Source organism: Ruditapes philippinarum, unplaced genomic scaffold (assembly GCF_026571515.1).
Source record: "Ruditapes philippinarum isolate M1 unplaced genomic scaffold, ASM2657151v2 ctg970_1_1_1_1, whole genome shotgun sequence".
Lineage (NCBI taxonomy): Eukaryota > Metazoa > Mollusca > Bivalvia > Venerida > Veneridae > Ruditapes > Ruditapes philippinarum.
This window is the reverse complement of record NW_026863337.1, coordinates 207830-218686: the sequence shown is the minus strand read 5'-3', so window position 1 is coordinate 218686 and position 10857 is coordinate 207830. Positions and strand designations below refer to the sequence as shown.

Here is a 10857-nt window from a genome sequence, read left to right as displayed (position 1 = left end):
CCAATTCATACCAATTACAGACAATGAAGGAACAGTGTGGTAATACGAAGTTTCTTGACATCTGTTTTTTTTTAAATTCTTGTTCAGTTGATGCCTGAATTCACTATAGAGCGATAACCCAACATCTACTGTGTAAAGAATCACCAATTTTGTAAGGTCAATGAAAAATACAGAATTGATAAGTGGCCGTAAGCAATAGTTACTTTTAGGAATCATCATGTCACATCTCTTTAATCCTTATACATCCTCATGGAATAACCGCTTGATGAAACCACTTCATATTAATAAATTCCACTAAATTATTTAAAAGACAATACCATGGTTATCAACCAAAGCCATTATATACACATATATTCGAAATAATTATCAATCGGTATTTCAACTAAGAGGTTAATGTATAGTTCAACCGACGGCACTATATTCTGGAACTATGAAGTCTCAAATTTTTTTATTTCACTCAATTTTCGAAGAGTTCCCCATAAAAAAAGAACGCTTTTGAAATTGGTACAGGTCTATCTGTTGTCATACTGCAATATTAGTCCTTCTTGTATGGCAATGTTTATACACGTATCTATTTCACAAGTTACCATGTTATAATTTATAATGTTTAAATGCATACAAATCAAAGAAGAAAAAGATAAATAAAGCATTTTATAATGAGTCTTATTTGACGTTTCCCAAAACTATAATTTCCTTGTATATGATAATTGTGATATTGTCTTTGATTTTACAGGAATTTGTTGGGAACTTGTACGTCAATTCGACAAATACTGTCGTATTTGACGATGCAGTATTTGCAAGGTGTGTTAGGGTTGTACCTACTAGAAGGGTCGGTGATGATACCTCAATGAGATTTGAGCTTCTAGGCTGTGGTAAGACATGCATACTTTCAAATACTTTAAAGTTTAAAACAACATTTTGTCAACTGTTTGCTTATTGTCTTTTTGTGTCATGCCGAAAACATATCCTTGAAAAAAAATCAATAAAACAAGCAAAACAAAATGGAACACCTTTTCGGACTTATATTAGTTTCATCTTTAAATATGAATGCAATATATTCTTACCGTGCTTAAATATTATTTGCGCAAATATCTTAGAATTGAAATATGCATTTTGTAGCATACATGCAAAGATGTAACAAAAACTTGCAAAAGGGGGTGGTGAAAGTCCTCATTAACTTTTGTATTAATTTACAGATTATCCAGATTCCGGTATCTGTTAAATAAGCTAGTAGAATAATCATTGATTTTTTATAAGCGGATGTCATTTATAATTGTTAATAGATAGAAGCTCGTGTCAGGTGGAACTGGCAACTCTGTTGTTAGAGGAACAAGACACGTGGAAGAAGTTCATGTTTGATAAAGAAAAGATCGTGTCCTCTGTGAAGATATCAATGAATCAGAACGACGTTACCGGTATTCCTGTATTCGCAATGGCAGCGAGTAGAAATTGTAACTTTGGTCCCAACGATAGACTAGAATACAATGGGAAAACAAAAGTAAGATCATCACTGTCAAACAATCACTGGAAAGCTAAAATAGTCTCCTTTATCCCGTGTTAATATATTAACGTATCCCTATATTATTTCGATATTATAATTATTGTGATGTCTATATACGTATTAACCTAAATTTGTCCATTAATCTGTGTAATAGCTATTCAATATATTCAACATACATAACTAGTATATTATTTACAATACCACTAATATGTAATAATAATATTGAAATTTCAAAAATCGATAAAGTAATAAGATAACAAAAATACATTGTCTTTACTTGGATTTTATTACATATCTTATTTAGTTAATTTTTTTATACTATTATACATATTATTTAAGTTACTTACATTACTTTTCTTATTTAGGGTTTTTTTCTAATTTGAGCGGGAAAAAGCGAGTGCTGATTTGACGGGTGACTCCCCTTTCCCCAAACCGAAACCTTTTTGTTTCGCCCGGTGTATAGGGCCCCAACCCCCAATCATATAGCTTTTTCCCCGACGTTCATATTGGAGATGTTTTAAGTTTGACCAAAATGAAAAATTGGGTAAATCCAAAACAGTTTTCACCCTGGGCGTTCTACGGCTTTGGGGAAACTTCCCTTAAAACATAATAAAAGTTTCAAAAAAATAACAAAGTTTTTTTGTTCATTTTTGAAATAATTTTTTTAAAAAAAATTTTAGAAGTGCATCTGGGGAAAAAAGGGTTGGGCATGTAACCCCCCCAGTGAAAATGTTTTAGTGAAATAAACTTTAGATAGTTGTTCAAATGGTCTATCACTACAGTGGAAAATTTGGGGATGATAGGGGAAGTCACTATGCCCCCATTGTTGAAACGTTTCTGTTGTCCAAAGGGGAAAATTTTTGATCAAAAACGAGTTTGACTGGGGAAAAAACCAAATCACAAATTTTTCTTTTAATTTAATAAAATTATTTTTTGAAGTCTGAGCTATATTTAACTGTTTAAAAACGTCACTGTATCCGTCTTTTACAAAAGTATACTTATTTTCCAGCGCCCATTTCCCAGTGCTTTAAAATGTATATTTGATTTAGTGACAAAACCTTAAAATCTTCATTTCAAATTTTTGAGCCGAGTGATTGCACTAGAACATTACCGCAGTTTAACATAAATAATAAAACATTATTTCGAAACAAAATGTGCACAATCTGTCACATAAGAAATATTGTTATTTTTTCATGTAATCATCAGCTTATGTTATAGGTTATGCGTAAAGATGTTATATTTGAAACATTCCATAGAACATTATCAGATTGTGTTTGATTTCAAACTATTTTTAATTTTCAGATGCTTTGGATACTCATGGTAAGATATATATATATATATTTTGAGATTAATGCAATATAAGTTGACAGCAAATAATATGGCGTAATGTTTTTTTATCGTCAAAATATTATATGAAGATTAGTTATAAGCAGCTTATAACTTGCTTGAGTAAAATAGAATCCTGTCACATCCCATTGTACATTACGTATGACTTATAATTACAATAGAAATAACAACTCTTTACATGTATACATACATATAAGTACACCTACTTCCCACTTGCCCTTCACCGCTGTGGGTTCGAATCCCGACAGGGACTTTGGATTCTTTCATGTGAAAGCTACCAAGCTAGCTTACGGAACGTCGGTGGTTCTACTCAGGTGCCCGTTCGTGCCTGCAATAATGCACAGGTCTTCCTCCACCAGTAAAGGTGGGACGTCGCGATATGACCTATACTGTGTCGATGTGACGTAAAACCCAAACAAACAAAAACAACTACTTCCTGTATTATTAAACGCTATAATGATTATTGACGTCTTGAAAGAAACATTCAGAACATCTTGTCAAAAATGAAGACAAAAGCGACATTGTTAATGCGACGATTAGGAGAAAACGTTGAAATTCCCAAATAACACTTTAATGACATGTATACAATAACCATGTCTGTCAACTGTCATTTCTAATAATTTACTAAACATATATTGAAATAGACTCAATATATTTGTAGTCATTTCAAATTAAACGAGAACGTTTCCTTAAAAAATCATATTTGATAAAAAGCTATAGATCTTAGTTTAATAATATTTTATATAATAAATATATACGCAGTATATAATTTCATAATTTTACAAAAATAATCAAGTGTACATACAAAAGGGTCGGGCCAAAAGTTCGACGGGCCTTCCCTGAGCTATAGATCTTTTTTTATATTTCTCTTTATTGTACAGTGCAAACAATAATTCCAGAAATAATACAAGGTGTGTAAAGAAATACTATAAAATTTGATATAATAACAGTGTCCTGAAATAATACACACAAATTCATACATTTGCAAAGCACTATACATGTATGTATTTTCTTATTATATTTTTTTAAAGGCAAAGTTGACTTTGCACAACGTTCAATGATTTAAGCTACAGTCTCACTTACATCCCGGCAAAGCCCCGGTAGACGTCCGGGGTACGACCGAGAACAACCGGTAACTCTGCCGGCAACGTCCGGGATAATCCGGGATCATCCGGCATTCGACCCCGGATGGAAAAAAATATCTAATATCACCGGGGTGGTCCGGGATGGTCCGGGAAGGTATAGCTTTGCCGGCTTCATCCTTAGCTCTGCCGGGAACGACCGGGGCTATACCGGGGAAGCACCGTAGCTCTGCCGGCACAAACCGGGGATGATCCGGGGTATGATATAGCCGGTAGAGCTACGGTAGAGTTACGGTATAACCCTGGGATATGCCGGCAGAGCTCCGGTAACTACAGGAAGAGCCCCGGAGGATAAAGGTAGAGCTACGGTTGATCCCGGTAGAGCCCAGGCAAAGCCCGGATCATTTCAAAAGAATAACGACAATTTGCGATGATTGCACTAGTTTGTATTAAAACCCTTCCCATTTCCCTTCTATCCAGTATGACATAATGATTTTTCAGAAAATCATCATGAATTACTATTCTGGAACAATAGATACTATATTAAATAAAAATTATATATCAATGTTATCATTTTCGGGCGTTTTCAATCCACCGGGGTTCTACCGGGGCTCTGCCTGGATCGTCCTGGGCTCTGCCGGGGCTCTGCCTGGATAGCCGGGGCTCTGCCTGGGTCAACCGGGGCTCTTCCGGCGTCATCCGGGAACGACCGAGGAAGCACCGGCATGAACCGTAGCTTCACCTGGGCTCTTCCTGGGTGATCCGGAGCGCATCCTGGGCGGTTAGTTGGGAACTACCGTAGTGATGCCGAGGTAAGTGTGACCGCAACAATAATTTCACCCCGGATCGTCCCGGATCATCCCGGTTACTTACCGGGATGGTCCTGGGCTCTGCCGGGAGTAAGTGAGACCACAGCTTTAAGAGTTAAGTAACATAACAACGTACAATAAGCAAGTGTCAAAATTTTCTTACAGTTAATAATGCTAGACACTTTCGTTTTCATTGACTTATTTTATGTATTCTTTCCATACATCCTGTATTGCTTCAAACCTAAGCATCTTTTTGGCATTGATTATTTCTGTTTTAACCAAAATATAGTAATTGATTTTTTAAAGCCTCTAAGCTTGGCAAAACGGACTTTTACATTTGTAAATATAATGTTTTAATAATGATAATTTATAATTATCTGGAACTGCGAAACTGGAACAGCCGAAAATGACAGATTGTTCTGAAAAATTAAAAGATGTATTTGGAATTTTGTTTGTTAACCAGACCTGCACGTAAAGAGCTCTAAGATCTAGTATTGTGAAATAAATTAAATTTTTCGTAAGAAAAACATGCTTATTCTTCTATTGTTTTCTTTTCTCTCATTAAGACGCTCTTGACTCGTGTGGTAAGACGAGAGTTGCTGCCCGCCATACTGATCGCCGGAAACGTGTCGTTGGTGGAGATGCGTCACTTCCGGGAGAATGGCCTTGGCTAGTGTCGTTGCATTTTATGGCTTCTCACGAATTTACAGACAATTCAGGACTGCCTCATTTATGCGGGGGCTCCCTTATACACCCACAATGGGTGGTGTCAGCAGCTCACTGTTTTGAGTAAGCATTATTCTTAACATTGGAAAACTCTATAGCCGCATTTATCAGTTCGTACATCAATATGACGCGCACAATTAATGTTGAACAATTTCTGTGAAATAACAGCTTAAAATTTCAAGATTTGTATTCATTCATCAGGCATATAGAACACATTTCATGTGAACAAAAGGAAAACATAAATTGTCAAAGTTCAAAGAATTATATTATTTTTGGATGATTTAAGTCGAGTCGTACTTTCGCTTTTTTCGTTCCTAAAACACAACAGCTTTAGCTTAAGAATTAAAAAAAAAACGACATGGCGTAAATTAGACACCAAATCCTACAGTTTGACGCCTCAACATTACTCGTATGTGTTCATTTTCCGAAGTGTCTTTTTATATTTAAGAATCGAGCAATAAATGTGACCGATAAAGTTTGTTTACAAACATTATTTTCCATTAAATAAATGAAATTTCGTTTCAGTGATATGGCTGGTGAGGGACTATCTAATAAAGATAATTGGGTAGTAGTTCTTGGTGAACACTATCAAGGTATAATGGACGGAACAGAACAGTTTCTTTACATCGATAAACTCGTCAAACATCCGGATTTTATTCGTAAGATAATACATGTAATTATGATCTATAGAACAATTGAGAACTTGACTAAAATATTGGTATAGCATATGATACATAATACCGTTTCTTGATAAGTAAAACAAAACTAGATTATTTGTTGTCCTTAATTAAATCGTTTATCGGATAAAATTGATGTAAAAAATCTAAAAACAGTGATCACTCGGAAGCATTAAAACAAAATTACATGAAAATTGCAGACTCTGTTTGATTGAGTCTGTGACAAAATAAACATTATATTTACAAAGACATATCATCATCAATTTGCATCTTGTTTCTAGCGTCAAACTGCAAATATTTTGTCTCTAAAGATATCAAAGTTTGATATATCTTTTCTATTTTTCAGTTTCATTTGATCATGCGATCCTAAATGATATTGTACTCCTTAAGTTGAACATACCAGTCGTGCTATCAGACTATGTGAACACTATATGTTTAGAACCAAACTACACAGTACCTGACGGAACACCGTGCTTAACAACTGGATGGGGACTTGTTGACGTCGGTAATATTTTTTATTTCTTCGGAGTTTTGCAAATAGTTTATATATTTTCCTTATAATTACATGTACTCTTCATAATCAATGTAGATCACTAACTCAAGCAGTGTAAGCTTATGAATTTGTAAAAAACATTTTAAATATTTCTGTCGGAGCGAGCCGTATACGTGTGACTAATATGATTTGATGTCAAGAACAGATCCAATATTACGGAATTTTCCTACATTTAATGAAGGCAGCACGACATATACTATTTTTTTTGAAAACTGATGTTATACATAAGCCTTTATAAAAGGGTACAGTCCGACTATTTTTAATCACGTTTTGCATGACCGTTATGACATAAACGTGTTTTACTAGTTCATGTGCATTTTACAAAGTATAATGATTATATATTGTAGAAGGCGTTGGTGTAGAGCTTCCTAACTCGGCGGAATTGAGGATTGTACCAAGAGATGAATGTAGAAATATTTATGAAAGTTTGCCGGATGACCACGAGGCGAAGCAATTCGTTTCTATTCAAGAGTCGGTGATATGCGCAAGAGCTGATCGAACTGGAGTAGACGCTTGCAAGGCAAGACTTGATTAAAAATATCATATGCCTCACATATAAAGCTTCGACACTGAACTCTTCGAGACATAGAGCAAAATTATATATGTCTGTCAGCAACTATATCATATAAAAATCATTTATTTTTTAAATACAATTTGCATTTATTGATGTAGATTTATTTGTGAATCTATACCAAGATGATATGATAATAAATATAGTTTAATCATCAATTTCAGGGCGATTCTGGCGGGCCACTAATTTGTTACCATAACGACCATTGGATACAGACGGGCGTTGTTTCAATTGGTTATCAGTGCGGGGATATAAGATACCCAGGTCTCTATACTAACGTGAACTACTTCTACGACTGGATAGAAAATACCATACACACAGACGTCGGGACATAAATATTCCAGCTGTATAAATGAAAAATCAAACATTCAACAATGTATTAAAGTATATATTGAAACAAAAGAAGACACACCTTTTCAATAGAAAATAAACTTAATAATACTTAACTAAAGGTAAATTGATCGACTAGTATGATTTAAGATAAACCATGTTTTAATTGTTAAAGACAAGAACTTATCTTCTTAGTTTATACTGCTATTTTTCTTTTCTCAGAACAAGCATTAATTGATTTATACCAATGGTACGATAATAGAACTACCACCCCTTTCATTTACACTTAAAAGAAAACATATTTGTCTAGCAATTTATTAAAACTTGCTTACTCATAAAGCGTTGTTTCTGGTTATTTCTTTGCAATATTACTTTAAACGTGTAATGATCTAGAATATCCAGAATAAAAAGACAGTTCTAATAATGTCTACTACGCGTTCACAAATTCACTGAGGTCAAATGAAATAACATTACATCTTAATACAATGACACAAGGTCTGTCTGTCTTTTACAACGAAAGAAATCAAGGCAAGATATTTTCTTCTTCCGCTATCAATCTAACACCTGTAACATAAGCATTTATGTATATAAAGTCAAACGTGACAATATAACAAAAATGCGACAAATTTGAATATTTTCGAATCATTCTGAATCAATCCACGTGCTGGTGAACATGACTAAGTGAAGTTCAAAATCCTTAGTGCAGATAGGTTACAGTGATAATTCAAGTTTTAAGTTCATTGACAAATCGATCACATGATAAGGCAAGATCATTGTGCATGAAGATATATCTTATACACATGTGCATTAAAGAAATCTTAAGACACAGTTTTTTTTCGTTTTTTTTTTTGTATAACAAAAACTGTTTTCTTTCTCATACAGAAAGCATATGGGAACGAAGAAAAAAGACAATTACAAGAAATTGTCAAAAGTTCTATAACTGCTATTCAATTTTATTATGATGTAAATAATGACTGTTCTCAGAAGTGGTCATTCTGCAACCTGGACACAAAAATAAATAGACGTACACGTACATGTCGTTTTCACTTTTTAACCTGGACACGGACACATACACACACGTGCATGTCGTGTTTATGGCGTTACTATACTCCTAGATTAGAGCAAGTCATACATACATGGATGTTATTGTTGTAACGAAGTTTTGTTACGGACGAGACATGAGGTAGAATAAACGATTTTCCGTAATGGCATGAAGCAAATGATAGAAAGTCAACAATGTTTAACGCCACATTACAATTACTATCATATCACCAAAATTAGAATTTCAGAATAAGTACAACTTACTCTGTATTGTTGTCTTGACAAAAGTAAGTCATTTACTTATTTCAAAACAAAGTATATACAATTTGTCTGAACACAAAGTTTTAATCAATACATCTATTGTACACACCTAAAATATTAAACCCTATATAGACAATGAAAACAGCCCGATTGTTTGTCGGGAACGATGAGCGATAGCAGTTACAAAAGACCAAGTATTTCATTTATGTAGAAAAGAAATAGTTTAAGATGGAGTAAGATCTTGAAAATCAACCTTGTACCTAATGCTCGTTCTTCATTCTCCGCTTATAAGTCTTAAATAAGTCGTGCCCTGTGCAATGAAACATTGTCATTAGGCAAGGAAATATTTGTCATACTTTTGCTCAGACGCCTTGACGATATCATGTATTCAACGTTTGTTACAAATATTTGCACAAGTGTTTCACTAGCGGCGACATTTCTTCCTCTAGGTACAATAACACTGACAGGAGGACCATGTCTAAGATATAATTTCTAATACACAACCTTCAACACAGTTATAATATCTCGGACAATGACTGGTCTACAAGCTTAAGATAGTAAACTATACCTAAATAAAACCTTTGCGAGTTTGTTCCCAGTGATTCACACAGTAATAGGTTCAGAGAATCGTTTTTCGGCGTATGTACAGTACAGATGCAAATAAAACAAGAACTGCTTAGCTTTTTGACTCATCCTTAATTAAAGAGAAGTACTTTATAGGAGACCTTAGAAAAATATTATACTCATTCCGAGAGTATTCTATTTTTTAATGTGAGAGTGAATTTTAGCACGTTCTTCTATGACTACGCATTCCCGGCCATATTTACACGTGGTGTAATGTATAAAAATATTTCAAATTGCATTAACTCTATCGGTATAAATAGTTTTCTTTAAAACTTCATGCATCTGAAGCTCTATGAAATGCTTTTAATTGGAAAGTCGGTTTAGTGTTAACACTACATTGGCCGTTTCAGACTTTAGTGAACTTGCATTAATTCTGTAACACCTTTGTATAAATTCTGTAACACCCCTCGAATAAATTCTGTAACACTTGTATAAATTTTGTAACACCCCTCGAATAAATTCTGTAACACCCCTCGTATAAATTCTGTAACACCCCTCGTATAAATTCAGAGAACTTCGTCACTCACCTCTCTAGAATTAATTTGGAATAGGAAGGGTCCCTTATTTACATGTACCTATACCAACAATTTTATTACCTACAACCATGAATAAATAAATAAATAAATAAAAATATTTGTTTATAAATTTATTCATTTTTTTTCATTACGAATTCATATAAAAATAGATATAGATCTATACTTATCACATTCATTGAATAAATCATAATTATATATATTGTAATACAATGGTATAAAAATCTCAAGTTTAAATAATCTAACACCACATACTAACAGACTATCTGAATCTTTACTTCCAACTTTTAATACACAATGCGTATTCAATACCTTTAACAAAATATATGTAGAATGAACTTACAAATTTAAAAATCTGTAATAGGAATTTTTATAAATAAAATAGTTGCATCAAATATTGCAAAATATTCAGTATATGTAATACATATATTTTCAAATATGATTGCATACACATGTAAAAATCTGTTTCTGGTGATAAATATTCATAAAAAGATTGGATACTTAAATATGGGTATAATTAAAGCACTCTATACAGCTGAACGCCATGCCCCGCATGGCAGAAGAAAAGGTTTGGCGGATAGAACGTGAAGATGTTAAGATCAAAGTTCTTTCTTTCTTTTTTTCCGATAAACAGACGTGTAAGAAAATAAAATAAAATGTTACATCAATTTTATAATACCTTAAAAATTATACAGTAATGCTTTACGTTCTACGCATGATTGTCATTATAATCTTATTATAAACAATGTTTTAAAATTTACAATGTCTTTTTGATAATGATAACATACAACCTAATACAAAA

General features: G+C 33.5%; 1 protein-coding gene across 1 annotated transcript; it reads left to right on the top strand.

The window, feature by feature from the left end:
• The first annotated feature begins 555 nt into the window (after positions 1-555).
• On the top strand, positions 556-7935 carry LOC132721863 (chymotrypsinogen B-like). The gene is made up of 9 exons (XM_060706239.1): positions 556-567; positions 734-872; positions 1284-1556; positions 2804-2821; positions 5306-5528; positions 5991-6124; positions 6489-6647; positions 7043-7215; positions 7431-7935. The coding sequence occupies exons 1-9, from the start codon at positions 556-558 to the stop codon at positions 7599-7601; spliced, it is 1302 nt and encodes a 433-aa protein (XP_060562222.1). The 3' UTR covers positions 7602-7935.
• The last annotated feature ends 2922 nt before the right edge of the window (positions 7936-10857 follow it).